The following is a 16,840-nucleotide window of genomic DNA, read 5'->3' on the forward strand; positions in this document are numbered from 1 at the left end:
GCATAATAAAAGTACCTTTCAGCCCACACAGAGTGCCTTTTTCATACCACTGAGAACCAACGCAGTATACTGGCAGCAACACAGGAAGTTTCCAGGGAACCATTTCTCAGCAGGTCTACTCAGAAGCAAGGCATATTCTATTCAGTGGGGCTTGCTCTCTGGAACCTGTTTTTAGGATTGCAGCTCAAGGCTCATCTCTGCCATAAACCAACTAGGTGGCCTTTCATCCTCTGCCCTTTCATCTGCAATAATTATAGCACGCTTTTACAAGGCTGTTATAATGAGATTGTATATGTGAACATGCTTGGAAAACCCAAAAGTATAGATGCATTTATATCATTTCTATCCTGCTCTGTCCAGCACAGCGCTAGAGCCTATTTAAAGCCAAAGAAACAAATAAACAGATAAGCGCGCACACAAAATTTAAGAACACAAGCATAAAACACCTTCAAAATCACACAAAAATGCTGAACAGAAATGCTAACTTTTAACTACGTCTTAAAGACTAAGCAGGGTAGATGGCAGCACATTCTTAGAAATTAAGCACGGTTTCTAAAGCAGTTACTGCGCTGCAGTGCTACCATATAGGTCTCAAGGCTGCTGCCCCAGACATGTTTTCACGGAAGTAAGCTCCACCGAACTAAAGGAAACTTGCTTCCAAGTACAAGCATACAGAGGCTCGCTCTGCAAGCAGCTAAGAGATGGGGAGAAATGTCTGGCACGCCCTGCATGTTCCCACAGCGTACAGCAGATAGCACGCTATTATTCTTGCTCCTTTCCGAAAAAGCGTCAAGGAATAGCTTCCTTTCTAATCGCAGTGAATAAGGACCGGGGGGGGGGGGAAGCGGCGCATTCCCCAGACCATTCAATCGGGGATCGTTCGCTGCAATTTGGGGGTGGGGAGCAGGTAATTCACAGTGCAAACCCTATGCAGAGTTACCCCCGCCTAACCCCACGGGCGAGGTCTGCACGGGAATGCAGACACGTGACCCACGGGCGCTATTGGATGCAGCGCCGACTCTCGCCTTTAACCCGAATTAAAAGTTTTGACTCTTCTGCGCAGGGCTGCGGCGCTAACGTCGTCCCCTCCTCGCAGGACTTGCTGCCGTGCAAGCGAAAAATAACTCTATGCGGAATTCCCCCCCTCTCCCTCCCTCCACTATTAAAACCAAGTTGCGAAGCTGACTCAGGAGAAGCAAAAAGGAGATCTTCGCGTCGCTTCTTCTCCCTGGAAAAGCTTTATATGGTCTGCGTGCCACAACGCCAGCCTCGTCCAAGGGACCGCCTCCGGGGCTCCAGGTCGTCGCTTGCTGTCGCCTCGTGTGCTTGTGTGCGTGCTAAGTGCCGCCAAGTCGCTTCCGACTCATGGCGACCCTATGAACGAAAGTCCTCCGAAATGTCCTATCTTCCACAGCCTTGCTCAGATCTTGCAAACTGAGGGCTGTGGCTTCCTTTATTGAGTCAGTGTCCACCTCTTGTTGAGGCTTCCTCTTTTCCCGCTGCCCTCCACTTTTCCTAGCATGAAGATAATTCCCAGTGGGTAGCCGTGTTAGTCTGTCTGCAGTAGTAGAAAAGGGCACGAGTCCAGTAGCCCCGTAAAAACTAACAAAAATATTTTCTGGCAGGGTGCGAGCTTTCGTGAGCCACAGCTCGCTTCTTCAGATACAGCTTAGAATGTGAACCCATCTGTCTTTAAAGATGAATATAAACAGAACAGAAAAAAAACAAGAGAAAAGTAGAAGTCATGCCACAACAATTACATCAAAGGAAAAGAAAAGAAAAAGTATACATATCTGTCTTTAAAGACCGATGGATTCACATTCTAGCTGTATCTGAAGAAGTGAGCTGTGGCTCACGAAAGGCAATACCCTACCAGAAAATATTTTTGTTAGTCTTTAAGGGGCTACTGGACTCTTGCCTTTTTCCTAGCATGATTGTCTTTTCCAGTGACTCTTGCCTTCTCACGATGCGACCAAAATACCATAGCCTCAATTGAGCCATTTTAACTTTCAGGGTCGCCTTAGCCGCCGCCCCCCTCTTATTTTTGTCGTCCCTTTGGCGGAATGAAAGAAAGCGGGGGGGGGGGGGATATAATATTATTATTGCTTATCGAAATATATTCAATAAGGGGGAAGTATAACATTACAATAATGACTTATAAGGATTAGAAAATATTAATACAAAGGAGACACCAGATATTTGGAGGGAGGGAGGAAGTCGGTGGGGAAGTCAATTATTATTAATTATATTTAATACTGAAGACGTGCACCTAATATTTTTTATTGAGTCAAAGATTGGTATATAGGATGTATTGTCAAATTTATAGTAATTACTGAAAATTTTTATATATATATATAAATATAATATATATATATATATATATAATTTTTTATATATATATAAAAAAGGGGGGGAAGCAAAGGGCAAAAACGCATGGGGGGGTTCCGCCTTGGAGTTGCAGCTCTCCACATGCACATTCTCCCCAGCCAAATTTTCCAAACTCAACAATAAGCCCCCATGCAGAGTTTTGAAAATTCAGATGGTGGGGGGGGGGGGGGAAATGCGCATCTAGAGAGCGGCGAACTCAAGGCGGAGCCCCCCCCCATGCGTTTTCGCGTGCAGCGGCCTTCCCGCCAGCCAGCCTCTCGCGAGAGTTCGACTGAAGTTAAAACGCGCGTCACCGCCGCCAGCAACCGCAGCGTCACTCTTATCGCTCCCCACAGCCGCGGGGACTAAAGTTAGCTCCGTGCATGCCTCCCTCTCCCCCCTCCGTGCGGGGAAGCCTCTCGGCGCGGGGAACTGAGCCCTCCCCCGCCCCGTCCGTTTCCTCGGACGGAGGCAGCAGAGGGTTGTGGGTAAAGCGGAGGCCACAGCGGCAATCACAGCGACCGTTTATCCCAAGGGGGGGGGGCGGCGGGAAGAGAGCGGGCGAGCGACGGTTGCCTCAGCCGACGAGCGACGGTTGCCAGGGGGGGCGGCCCGAAAGCTCCGGAGGGAGAGGGAGCCCGGCGAGGCGGTGACCCAGGCCCTCCTTCCCTTCCTCGCCACGGAGGAAGAGGGGGAGGGGAGGGAGCCAGCCGGCCTCCTCCTCCGCCGTCGCCGTCGCCGTCCTTCTCCCTCTCCCCCCACACTCCACTCCACCCCCGGGTACTGACCTGGTGCAAAATGGCCGAGGGGAAGAGCGCGGGGAGGGGGGGCCCGTCCGCAACTTGCCTTCCCGCCTAGAGCGAGCGAGGAGGAAGAGGGGCGAAGGAGGCCGCGGCTTGTGTGGGGGGGGACTCCCGTTCTCTGCACGGCCTCCTCCTCTCCCCCCTCCCCGCCCGTTCATGCTTGAGAGGGGGGGACGTCGACGACAGGGCGGGTGGAGCTGAAGCGGCCGCGCTCGCCCCCAATAGGGGAGGAGGAGGAGGAGGGAGGGCGGCCGCTGCTTACGCCCCCCTCCTGTGTTTCTCAGGCCGGGGCTGATCAACGCTGCCCCTTCCCCACCCCACCCCCACCCCCACGGCGGCAGTAACAGCGACCCCATAGGCCCCGAAGCGGGCACCGGCGGCGCTGGCGTCGGAAGGCGGCGGTCGCTTGCTGCTCCTCCCGGTTCTTCTGCCAGCCGGCCATCGCCCGCCTCGCCTTGGCGCCCCAGGAGAGGAGAGGGAAGCCGCTGAAGAGGAGGGAGCCCCGCAGGGAGCGGGAGGATGAACCACCAGCCGCCGCCGCCGCCGCAGCAGGCGGGGAAAATGTCCGCTTCGCCGCCGCCGCCGGAGCCCGGAGAAGGGTTCAGTACGGGACGCCAAACGAAGCTGGAGTCGATGATCCGGGATCCCCGATCTCCGGTCAACGTGGAAAGTTTGCTGGTGAGTTGTGGGGACATTTGGAGAAGGGGAGAAAGGGGGGGGGCTGGTGGGAGACTTTATTCGGAGGCTGAAAAGGGAGGGGATTTGGGGGGGCTCGTTTTTTGGGGGGGAGACTTGGACTCCGGCGATGTGAGCCCCTGTGGAAAGGGCTGGGTAGCCAGGGAGGGAGCCTGCTCCCACTTCTGGTTTGGAGGACCGGGGGCGGGTGGGGGGGGGGCGACAACGGCGACCGATACAGCTTCTGGACGCGTGGGTTTGGAGAATCTTCCGTTGGGACATAAAGGGTCTCTATGTGCATGTTCAAAACACAATTCCCACCCTGTGTGCTTTTTTTTTTCCGCCGCCCGAAAAATTCTTGACACTGAGCGGGTTTTTTTTTTTTTAGGCTGAGTAATTTGATTGGTGGACGATGCACTTAGGACCCCCCTCCCTCCTTCCCTCTGGGGTGTACCAAGAGGGCTGGCACGGTATTCAGCTGGGCCTGTTGAAATATTTCCCCCCCTAGAAAGTTAGGAAGCGGCAGCAAAGGAAGAAATGCAGATCTGCAAACAGGAGTTGTTGGGGTGGGGGAGCAAAGGATTCCTATAGTGAAAACAGTTTTATATTTGTTCAGCCTGGGGAACTTAGACTCCCACTTACCGTTTCTGAATATATTTTCGGGGATGTACTAAAACGCATTAGAAATCCCAATGGCATTTGCTGACTTGCTGTTGTATGTAGAGGTGATCCAGTCTTAAGCCCATTGAAACTTTGGCATAGGATTGCAGAGTCAGGATCCTAAACATTTTCATAGTGGATTTTCCATTTAATTCAATTAGATTAGTTCCAGGCCAAACTATTTGTAATCAGATGTTAGTCCATACTTCTTTGATACTGTCTGTGATCCTTTATCTTTGGTTCCTGAAAGAAGTTGGTTTTTATTAAATGGGAGACTATTGTTGATCTTCTGCCTGCAAGTACTATGTACAGAGAATTGAGAAATTAAGGATACATGAGAGGGACACATTAAGAAAATGACAAATTATATCCCCCTCTAATTCTAAATATAAGTTTGCACCCCCTGACTATTAGCAAACTCTTACTATAGGAAAATAGCATTTTGGAATGCCAGAAATTTCATGCCTACTTTGGGAGAAAGAGGAATGGGATTTTTGTTTCTGTTCCAAGAGTTGTTCCCTGCAGGCATTTGGGGAGGGGGGAGAACAGCAGCTGGAGTCATTTTCAAAAATGACTCAGTCCTGCTTGGCCAAAGTACAGGAACTGACTAAACAGTATGTGTATGTCTGTGCTGGAGGGTGTACGGATACCTTGAGTAGTGGTATGCTTGTTACAGACACTCCATAATGTAACGATGACATTCATGACACTTGCTTGGAAGTATTGCAGAGTGTTATTTCTAGACTATATGTTTGTAATCAGCAAAAACAGTCCTTGTCTCCACTGTCCATCTCATGAGCTTTATGCTTTTCAGCTAGTGAAATTCTTGACCTATGGCAAATGGAGCAACTTATAATTAGGATGATGCAACAGTTAAACAATAAATTATCAGATAAATACTTAATTATCTGCCGGAATTTTCCCATACTTCCCTCTTTCACAACTGCTACATTGTTGAGCTGTTATGAACATGGTGCCAATATACCGCAGAAAGTAATTTTAGGAAAAGTTAGCCTTACATTCATGTTTGTAAGCTAGTAGTGTTTCTATGTAGCACTATTGCATAAGTAATCAAGATATTGCGAGTACTTTGTAGTGAGTACTTTGCATTTGTATACTGTATGCAGAGGGTTTAGGTGGTTCATATATATTGTTTCCATGAAATATTAAGGTAAAAACTTTGTTTATGTGAGATCTTTGGATGAACTGAAACTTTGATTTGAAGTATGTTGTTACTGGAATAGAAATCCAGTTGATTCTGATGAAATTTTCAAGCATGGTTTGTTGCATTGTGGTTTTGTGCAGAAAATAATTATACTTTCAAATATTCCATGTTTAGTATATCTTACTGCGTATCTTAAAGTATTGCAAGTTCATCAGAAAGAAAAAGAATACTGGTTCAGCTACAAATAGGAAATTTCTCAAATGTCTGTCAGATGAAATTTGCAACAGAATTTCTTAAAATTAATGCATCATTTTCTGTAGTGTCTTAGGATGGTGTAGGGAAGGAACACTAGTTACTTTAAAGTGTGTAAACACTTGTTGACAGTTGGGAGAAGTGAAAACTAGTGTACTTTGTTGCTACTCACTGAACTTGTTAATATAGATATATGGAAATTGGAGCTGCTGGTTTGCTTTAAAATCTTGAATGATTGCTCACTCATCTTAATATAAGCAACATTTTTGAACCTGGTTCCTAAATCTTACCTTGGTTGACCACTTCTGAAATAATGTAATAGATATACACATTCAATGGGAATTAGTGTGCGTTAGTTAAATTTATTTTAAACAAGTGTGCTTAATTGGAATGCAACCAATGTTGTAAAATTTATGAATTGACATTCTAAATTGAGTAGTACTTTAAAAAGGAATATATATTTATATGTATAGAATGTGTCATTTGATCAGAAATACATAATTGGGCTATATATTTAAATATTTATTAAAACTGCAATAGAGACATTAATTGCACAAAACCCCAACCCTGTTATAATGAAATAAAGCTGTTTTTAAACTGTTGTATTTGTTTTTGTGAAATATGCAAATATATATGTGGATATTGTCGAAGGCTTTCACGCTCAGAGTTCATTGGTTTTTGTAGGTTATCCGGGCTGTGTGACCGTGGTCTTGGTATTTTCTTTCCTGACGTTTCGCCAGCAGCTGTGGCAGGCATCTTCAGAGGAGTAACATTGAAGGACAGTGTCTCTCAGTGTCAAGTGTGTAGGAAGAGTAATATATAGTCAGAAAGGGGTGGGCTTGAGCTGAATCATTGTCCTGCAAAAAGTATCAAAGGTAATGTGCTAATCATTGTCCTGAGATCACTTCAGGATACAATGGTTCCATATTAACATACCACACCCTCATTAGCACATTATCTTGATACTTACAGGACAATGATTAGCACATTACCTTTGATACTTTTTGCAGGACAATGATTCAGCTCAAACCCACCCCTTTCTGACTATATATTACTCTTCCTACACATTTGACACTGAGAGACACTGTCCTTCAGTGTTACTCCTCTGAAGATGCCTGCCACAGCTGCTGGCGAAACGTCAGGAAAGAAAATACCAAGACCACAGTCACACAGCCCAGATAACCTACAAGAACCAATATATGTGGATGTTATCAAGAGATTTCATTGTTTATAGAGTAATTACTTAAAGATCTCTCCTGCTTTCCATCTGGCATGCCCCAATTTGCTATTCCTTGGCATTTATTCATGATAACCTACGCAATGGCAGACGTTGTTTTAAAAATAAAACAAGTGTAGCTATTCTAAAAGAAAAAAGGTAAGTTTTACATTCAGTTATGGTTATTTTATACTGTTGAAGGGAACTGTTTTTAAAGGAAGGCTGTGTGGAAGATAGGTACTACAATGGCTATTAGCCATGATGACCTTGTTTGGAGGCAGTACCCATGCTGAAGTGGGGCATCTCATTGGCCACTCTATGAAACGCTTGTCTACTGGACAAGATGGGCCATTGGTCTGATCAGGTTTGGTTGTTCTAACAGTCCTGGGGTGCATCCAGCTACTCATTCAACAAAGTTTGAAACTTTCCATCCTGCCTATGATGGCTTTCTCCAAAGAGCCAGTTTGGCTGAGTGGAAGGCTTCAGATATTGGTGAGCAGAGTGGCTGGATCACCCCCTTATCGCCTGATAGGAGTCCTTGTTCTTACCTTTACTATCACTTGATGTACCGTATTTTTCGCTCCATAGGACGCACCTTTCCATAAGACACACCTAGTTTTTAGAGGAGGAAAACAAGAAAAAATCTTGTTTTCCTCCTCTAAAAACTTGTCTTATGGAGGGAATGCTGGCTGGGCGCGTGTGCGTCGGGATGGCGCGAGCCGGCGTTCCCCGCCCCGACGGCCAGCTGGGAGGCGGGCGGGGCGCACAGAGCCGGCTGGGCGCATGCGCCGGCTCGCTCTGTGTGGCCGCGGCCGCCTCCCAGCTGGTCGTTGGGGCGGGGAACGCTGGCTTGCGCCGTCCCGACACGCACGCGCCCAGCCGGCATTCGCTCCATAAGACGCACGGACATTTCCCCTCTTTTGAGGAGGGAAAAAGTGTGTCTTATGGAGCGAAAAATATGGTAATAGGTTGCTGCCTATCCAAGGGAATTCTTGGATTTCTGACTATATCAACTGCAATGAAATAATAGCAGTCCTTAACATTGACCTGTTGAATAGCCAACCTTATAAAGAGTGGTGGTTTGGATCGGTGGAGTCTGATCTGGAGAACTGGGTTTGATTCCCCACTCTTCCACATGAGCGGTGGAGGCTAATCTGGTGAACTGGATTTGTTTCCCCACTCCTACGCACAAAGCCAGCTGGGTGACCTTGGGCTAGTCACACTCTCTCAGCCCCACCTACTTCACAGGGTGTCTGTAAGCCGGTTTGAGTCTCCCTTAAGTGGTAGAGAAAGTCGGCGTATAAAAACCAACTCTTCTTCTTCTTTTTGACTAAAGATATATGGTCTGGCAGCCTACAGCAATCACTTGAATGGAATGGCCGCTATCAATTTTCTGGGGCTGTCCTAACAGTATGCATTATGAATGCTGATTTTGGATTATTTCTTGAGTACTAATAGCTGTGTAGTAATAAAGGATTGTTAAATGCCTACCTAAGATAGTATCTCTTTTTGGAGACAAGTGTATGCGGTATTTTAATATGTCATCTTTGGAGATAATTATTTTGAACATGATTTTGTGGTCTTTATTCAAGGACTACAGATATAGCATAATTCTGGCCTTTACCTAACATTAAGAGACGGTGAGTGGTTTGCGGGGTTGTGCACTCTCTCTAATCTTCCATGTAAATTCAACCATGACTTTCCTTTCACCATAGTTCATAATGGTGTCAAAGCACCACATGATTAAGCAGACACCTCTGTGCGTGTCCTCATGTGCATGCTGTCAAAGTCTAATATTTTAAACTCCTAGAAAGTAGGTTTGAAGCAACCTGAGTTTGTGTTAATCATGATCAGTTTCCATCAGAAGCTGTGCTGAACAATGGTGAAGGGAGCAGAAGTAATTGATGGGGGAGGGGGACTGGCAGACATCCCACTGCCCTGTCTGCGGCACTTTAACTTCAGTTAAAAGCTTGTGTTGTGCTTTGACTGCAGTAGCCATTAGATATTTTCAGAGCCACTAAAATTCAAAACTTGGTCTCTTGAAACTGTGTTTCCCAGCATATTTAATGCAGATAACCATTATTTTCATTCAGATTTCCTCCCCCCACCCATTTATTAAGATACAAATAACTGGTCTAGTGAATAACATTGAGCTTTCACTTGCCAACACGCTCTCCGTAACAGAAAGTGGCTTGTGTTTTTGCAGCATTGAGCCGATGAATGTTAATAATGTATGTGCTTGAAAGTAAGTTCCCTTTAAACTTGATAAGTAAACCTGTATAGGATTATTTTGCATGTCAGACTTTTCTTGAATTCTATGTAATAGATTTCTGGAAGGACAAGTTATGTGCTTTATTGATGCTTCGTTAGCTTATTTAATACATCATCACAACACATATAATACCACTTGTATGCTTTGATCAGAGGTTATAACACAACTCATTTGTGAGCAATTTACTCTGTTCTTACAAGGAGACATGAGTCTTGTGTTTTCAAATTTTTAAAATGGCTAGTTTTGAATAAATAGTATGATAAAGGGAAAAAACATCTGAGTTTATCTTTTAATAGAGATTTTAATACCAGATGCTATATAAATGGCTGTGCTACACAATCAGTTTAATTCTGTCACACTTGATTCCTAGTGGTAGTTGCTACGTACATATACCTTGACCTGGATAGCCCCAGGCTAGCCTGATCTCATCAGATCTCAGAAACTAAGCAGGGTCAGCCCTGACTGTTATTTGGATAGGAGACTTCCGAGGAATTTTGATGAGAGATCTCGGAGGCAGGCCATTGCTTGCCTCCGAGGGTCATGACGTGGAGGCAGGCAATGGCGAACCACCTCTGAATGTCTCTTGCTTGAAAACTTTACAGATTCACCATAGGTCAGCTGTGACTTGATGCCGAAAAAAACGTACATATATCTGTTGTGTTTCAGCAGTTACATGTGAGGCAATCAGCTAGAGCTACCTATCTTTGCTCCACCACCACCTCAAGCTTCCTTTCCCCTAACTTCTTTGTGTCTGTGCAGGGGAAGCTGAGCTCCTAGGATCTTATGCAAGTTGCCATGGACAGTCGTACCTGCTCTATAGCCCTTGCATTCCTTTGCCCCAAGGTAGTGACTTGAAGGTTGTTTTACAAGGTCTCTGAAGCAACAGTGCTAGAGGTTGCAACTGCACCCAGAGTGGGAGCAGGGCAACTTCCACACTTACTAGTGTGAGGTGTTCAGTTGTATAATTTTAACATCTGTACATGATAATGTAGTGTTGGGTTTTAACATAAATATGGTGTTTGTTTTGGCAGAGCCTTTTGGGTGTAAACATTCTTACTCTGAGGGGGGAGGGCATTTTAGCATTGGTGATTCCCACCAATCACTCAAGGAGATAGGTCATGGTTTCTGACGTCCTATCTCCAAACTCCTCATTTTGTTTCCTCCCTTGACAGGGAGCTCAGTTTTTTGTGGGAAATCCAGAGCTGGGCTTCCACAGCCTATACTTTTCTTCATTTTTTTCTCCTATTCTGCTATCCCTCACGCCCCCTCTCTCTTCTGAGGAATGGAGTGGCTGAGGCAACAAAAGGACAAAGACTTCAAGGAAGCCATGGACGGTCTCATTTCCATGGAGGATGGGAATGCCCTGTTTTCTCAAAATAGGGAAGGCGGGACTCTTTCCCATTGCAGCCAGGCTGCTTGAGCCCCGCGAAAGTGCAGGCAGCCACAGAGAGCCAGACGTACTTTGGCCCCTTCCCTCAAACACAGCCACTGTGACGCTGTGCTGGATATACAATAGGATGACAAGGCTGGGCATCAGCATGGCCTATACAGGGAAGAAGAGGATTCGTTTTGGGAGGAAAATCTTTGAAACCAGGGAGTGCGTAATAGCACCAGATCTCCAGCAACATCTGCCACAGACGCACTTCTGCCTGTTTCCCAGAGGTGCAAATGTGCATACAGGAGAGAGCCTAAGTGCTTAAGGGCTCCACAGCACCTCGGAGGCTGCCCCTGCCTAAAAGTAGCCAGATGACTCTGGAGAGCAAAATAGAAGCATCTACATTGTTACCAGGAGGTGCAGCACCAGCATGCTCTGGAGGGTGCCAGTGCCATAAATCTCAGTTTAATTTTCCTCCCTTCCTCTCACTCTTCCCTCTTTTCCCTTCAGGCAGGAAAATGCATCCTCACAGTAAGTGTCAATATTCCTTTTAATGAGGTTTGAGCTAGGTAAGTACTTTATTCATATGTATTTTGTGGCAGATTTCAATTCTACAAGAGAAACCTTCAGAATTTCCCATCACTATTAAGAGGTTCATCTATAGCTTTGAAGGACCTGGTTTAGATTTTAATTACAATTGTCATGAGAGTGAAACTGCTGGGTCTGATCCTCCACACATTGCCTCCTGTTGTTAAAGTTTTATTTGAAGAATCAAGTCTTGCCTTGAGTCTCAGTGAGAAAGACTGACTGTAAGTGAAGTATATAAATAAATTGTGCTGAATTAAAAAAAACCCGATTGACTATCAAAGTCAGATTCAGAATAGTGAAATCCAGGGTATAATTTTGAAAGACACTCCATTTATCCACTTTGATACATGGAAATGTATAATTTATGGAATTATAGGTAGATTGGCCTGAGAAAGGTATTACAGTTAAACAAATGGGGAAAAAAGATGTACATTAAATGCATGGATGGAAGCATAATGATACTATTTTAGGAAGTCATGAAATAAATACAGAATACATAGCATGTTGTATGTGGACCAGTAGTTGTAATCATTCATTCAGTAATTTTCAGCTTGAAGTGATTTGCAGTCTTTCTTGTGTTTTGCTTTCACAACATTCTTATGTAGGAAATTTAAAATGAACCCAGGCAGAGGGCTGCTTTCCTATACCCACAGATTGATCCCATAGTTTCCATCTGCTAAAGGCACATAGGTCAGGGCTTCAGGAAGCCCTTTGCTGGGTATAAGACCATAGCAGTGTTTGTGGGTGCAAATCCCGTCTTTCTCCCTTTCATGATTTGGGTGCCTTCATGGTTGGGGCAAAAGCAAAGTGGTTCAACTCTTGGTCTTAGAATGCATTTTGAGGAAAATATGAATGAGTGACAATGAGATAAAGAACGTAAAGAAACTGTTCCAGTATAAGAGTAACTGGTAGAAAATTACATATGCTGCTGGAAGAGCTAAGAAAAATGGAGAGTAATGTAAATTACCTTGATTGTAATGGTAAATATGTATTAAACATTTTGAGGGAATTGCTGTTAGTAATGAGAACTGGATGTGTCCACAAGAATTAGGTAAGAAATGGGTAACACAAAGTATGTGCATATTGAAGTATAGATCAGTAAGTTCAGTACCAATTCCTGACTTCCACAACATGCACCAAGGAAGAGGTGGACAGAAACATTTCTCTAGCAAGTCCCTCTGATTATAATTGATTGTATGTATTTGCATCTCCTGTCGTCCTAAATAACATAAGTGACACTACTGAGCGGAAGAAAGGATGAAGAAATTGTGGTTAGACTAGAGCAACCATGTAAATAAATAAATGAGAAGCAAATTGCCCATTCACTCTGCTGATTAATCTCCTTCCACCTCTTTTAGTGTTAAAGAGCTGCTGTCTCTTCAAAACTAGAAGAGTGTGTGTACAATGCTAGTCTATTTTCTCCCCCCTTCCTTTAATTAACCAGAATTCTATAATACTAGGAAGAAAGGAGCAAGTGAACCAGAACCAACCACATACCATTCAGTGCTGTGTTTAGAGCAGAGCTATGAGGGCTGAATGTGTCTACTGATATATAAGTATTAAGAAGAGGGGTAAATCTACTTTTAACTGCTAGTTCCCTTGGCTTCAGGGAAAGGTAGACTCAATATCCTTACACTGGCTAAAGAACAGTATAGTGATAACCATGGTGTTTTTCCGTGGCTAAGACAAACACTGACAATGAATTGGTCTTTCCCCCATCTTTTCTGCCCTGTTCTCAGGAGGATGTCGTGTCAGACATCCCTGTCACTCAGATACCTGCCTGTCCTTGATACAAAGCAACCCTAAATATCCTTCTGTCATTTATGTTTTCCAAACAGTAGTCTCCAGCTGACAGGACTGGCAGTAGTAGGGTTAGGTAGAAAATTGCTGGCTTAGATCTAACGTCATTGCTCCCTACCTTTCTCGCTCTGAGGAGGAGGGCGTCTTGAACCTTGGATGTTTCCCACCAGTCATTCAGGAAGGCAGGACTAAACTTATCACTTCCTGTCTCCTAGGTGGGGAACTCCTGAGCCCAGTTTAGTTCCTGCCTTGCACAGGGAGAGCAGCTGGGAAATAGCTCTCCACAGCAGCTATTATTTCTACCCAATTTCTGTCCCATTTTCTTCCTCCTTCCAAGGCCTGTCCTTGTTGCCATTCTTAATTCTCAGCCTTAATCTCTCTCATGGTCCTTTTTCTCACTCCTCTTTTCTGCTTACTTCTCCCCCCCCACCCCCCCATGGAGAATGTCAAGGCTTGTCATGGCTTTCTTTCTGGCAAGGACGTAGACCCAGGACTACTGTCCTCGTTGCCACCATGAGACAATGTGGTTTCCAAAAGCCACTGAGGCAGTAGAGGAGAGTAAGAACAGGCAAAAGAGCCTTGGCACCAAAATGGAAGCAGCAAACTGCTCCACAGGAAAAGGGTGCTGAAAGGGCCTTGATGGAGAAAACGGCCCAATGGCTGACAGTTCAGCCTTGAGCGGCAATGATGGCAGGTCCAACCCCTTGGACAATATCTCCCTGAACCAGATGAAGGAAATGGAGCACTCACAACGGGGTAACGTGCTACCACCACCCCTATCCTGAGGCTGTGGGAGGGTAGCCATCTGGTTCCAGCAACATTATGGAGATAGTCAGGAGGGCACTAATGGAATAGGTGCAGCATATTCAGATGCCTTCCCCTCCATCTTCATCCAGGGGCACCTCCAAGTCTCAGGCATCTGCCCCAGCCATTTCCCAGGAAATGTTACTTCCTCTTCCCTATCAGACAAAAGGAGGAAGGGGATTTTCCTTTGAAGCTTGCTTTGGCTGGGGAGGGCAGGCTACAAATCGCAAAAATAAATAAATGGAAGAGCACCAACTAGACTACAACAGGAAAGACTACCAGACCCTGCTGGCAAAGGCCATCTTGGCATTGGATCTCTTCAAGGTTCCTGGTCCTGGAAAGGAACCCTAGGGGAGTACATCCAGGCCTAAGGGGACCAAAGAGTTTTTTCCATCTTCAGACAGATCAGTCCCTTTTCCTGAATACTTTGAAAGGCTAATGAAAGCAAAATGGGCTAAACTGCTGGTTAACAGACAGTTCCCAAATGCTGCCAAAAAGCTCTACTCTTAACCCCTCACGCTGTGGAATTGCTGCAGATCCCGTTGGAGGATGCCCCCATTGCAGCCTTGCAATCCACAGATCTACTATCAGAAGATAGTATGGGATCTATAAAAGATTCCTTAGATAGAAAAGCAGATTTCACCTCCGGGAAATCCCATGAGGCTTCAGTACTAGCAATATGAGCAGCAGCCATGGCAGCCCTCATCTCGAGGGCTTCTATAGCCTGAACATGTAAACCGAGTCAGTTAATCCCCAGAGACAATAGAAGAGCAGCAGAGAGAGCAAATTGCGACCTCAAGACTGACACCATCCTAGCAGACACATCCCTAGACACTATGACTTTTGCAGCTCGTTCCATAGCTGTGGCAGCTGCCATGAGGCATGCCCTGTGGCTGAAGTCATGGCAAGCTGACCTTCACTCCAAGTCGATAGTGATGGTCTATCCCTTCCCAGGCAGTACACTGTTTAGAAACAAGCTAGCATGAATCCTGGTAGAAACCAGAGACAAGAAAAAGGCCATGCCCAGAAATCTATGGACGGATGACAGGAGACCTTTCTCGCAAACCTCCTTAAGTTCCTACCACACTCTCCCTTGGTCCAGACCCAACCACAGGAGAACCCAGTGGTCAACTAGTAGAGAACCCTTTGGTAGAGGCTCGCGCTTCAACAGATCTTCCCAGTTTGATTCCTCTTGATCAGACAAAAACGATAGATACATCAAAAAAGGCTTTACTACTTCATTCTTATGAAAATATAACCTAGAAGTTGGAATTCAGTTACATGCTGCCCTGCTAAAGTAGACCTGTGTTGCTTTACACCACAAATACACTGTGATCATGACTTCTGCTGATTCACCTATCTCCTCTAGTTAGTATTGTGTAAATAAAGAACTGTCTTCTCCAGTGACTCAGGAGTATGCAAACAAATGCTTCCCACCAGTAGCTTTGCATATTACAAACCCTGTAAAAATTGGTGAAGCAGTCAGGAAAAAATACATGTATGTAAAATGCCACGATTGTCCAGTTGCAGATAGTCCATTTGAATTTGCTTTCTGTTACTAGTAGTGTGCTTTTCTGAACGCTGGATTAGAACCTTTGTTGTTCTTAGTTATCTTAAAGAACAGCATATCAGGCACTGATTCTGAAGTCTCATTTGCAAACTGAAAAGGTAGCAAGGCTGGGATCAGGTGTCAACTGTCCATTCTAACGCCTAAGTAAAAGTTGTTGTAGCATGGTAGTTTATTCACATGTCATCAGGACTTGTAGATTATTGACTCTTCTGCTTCTCCTACTGTTTGTGCAATGGGTGAATGAAAATGACTGACTTTTCTCATGAAATGGGAGAGGTGCTGACAGCTTGTTCTCATAGCATGTTAATGTCGTTTTTAAATAGTTTACACTTCTTTTCTCCAGGGAATTATGGTAAATTATTATGAAACATAATTTTCTAGCTAAATTTGCAACAGTGTCCTGTATGCTTGAAATTGTATCATACTAGTAAGAATGGTCACAAGAAGTGAAGTAACACTCTTCCTTGAATTCTGGTGCCTGGACAGTTTGCATGTTGGAATTGTTTGTAGTCAAATATCACAAAAGCCAGATAGGTAGAGGTCCTGAAAGAGCCTAATTTTCATTATTCATCACAGTTTCAACATAATTTTAATTACACCTTAATTATATTTGAAACCATAGGAGTGATGCTATATAATGATTGTCTTCCAAGATCAGTCTAGGGTTCGGGGCTTCCTTTTTATTATGCAGGCCTTTTCCGTCCGCCAGAGGTCGCCTCGCTCTCCCCGCGCATTTTGCCCGCATTTTCCAGATTCTGGCTAAAACAGCATCTGGAAAACACGGGCAAAATACGGGAGAGCGAGGTGATCTCTGACGGGCGGAAAAGGCATGCATAATCAAAAGGAAACCCTGAAGCAGTTGGCAGGGGTGACCCCAGCATAAAAGGCCATATTTGAAAGAGTTACCCATTCCAGTAAAAGGTTATGCACATTGTAATGAATCTCATGTCTGAATACATCAGCTTCGTTTTAATTCTGCCAATTCTTGACTGAATTACGTGACCAAACCATCTTTCATTTTTATCTTATAACTTGTTTACTGTCAAGCAAGATTGGTGCACATGGTTCTTGTATAGTAGTAGTTCCGCGTGTGAAGCTGCCTTAACTGACTCAGGGATGCTTTTAGTGGGTAATATAATCTGTGAGCCATCAATTCATGGATGCAGCTGGCAACAGTGATTGTGGTGGCTGGAAAATGTACTGCTATGAGTGCAGAAATTAACAGCTGTGATTCAGCTAGGTAGATATACTTTATCCGTACAAATACCTGCCCAATACTGTATTTTGTGTAGA

The 16,840-nt window shown here is 44.8% G+C and overlaps 1 protein-coding gene across 1 annotated transcript in view; it reads left to right on the forward strand.

Annotated features, from left to right (window-relative positions):
* Positions 1-3,727: 3,727 nt before the first annotated feature.
* The window catches only part of ROCK2 (Rho associated coiled-coil containing protein kinase 2), a 113,656-nt gene continuing 100,543 nt past the window's right edge, over positions 3,728-16,840 (forward strand). The window contains exon 1 of the mRNA XM_056856236.1: positions 3,728-3,848. Coding sequence (XP_056712214.1) covers positions 3,732-3,848 — 117 coding nt within the window. The 5' untranslated portion in view covers positions 3,728-3,731. The remainder of the gene's footprint in view (positions 3,849-16,840) is intronic.

The sequence above is a fragment of the Euleptes europaea genome, chromosome 10 (genome assembly GCF_029931775.1).
Source record: "Euleptes europaea isolate rEulEur1 chromosome 10, rEulEur1.hap1, whole genome shotgun sequence".
NCBI classification, from domain to species: Eukaryota; Metazoa; Chordata; class Lepidosauria; order Squamata; family Sphaerodactylidae; genus Euleptes; species Euleptes europaea.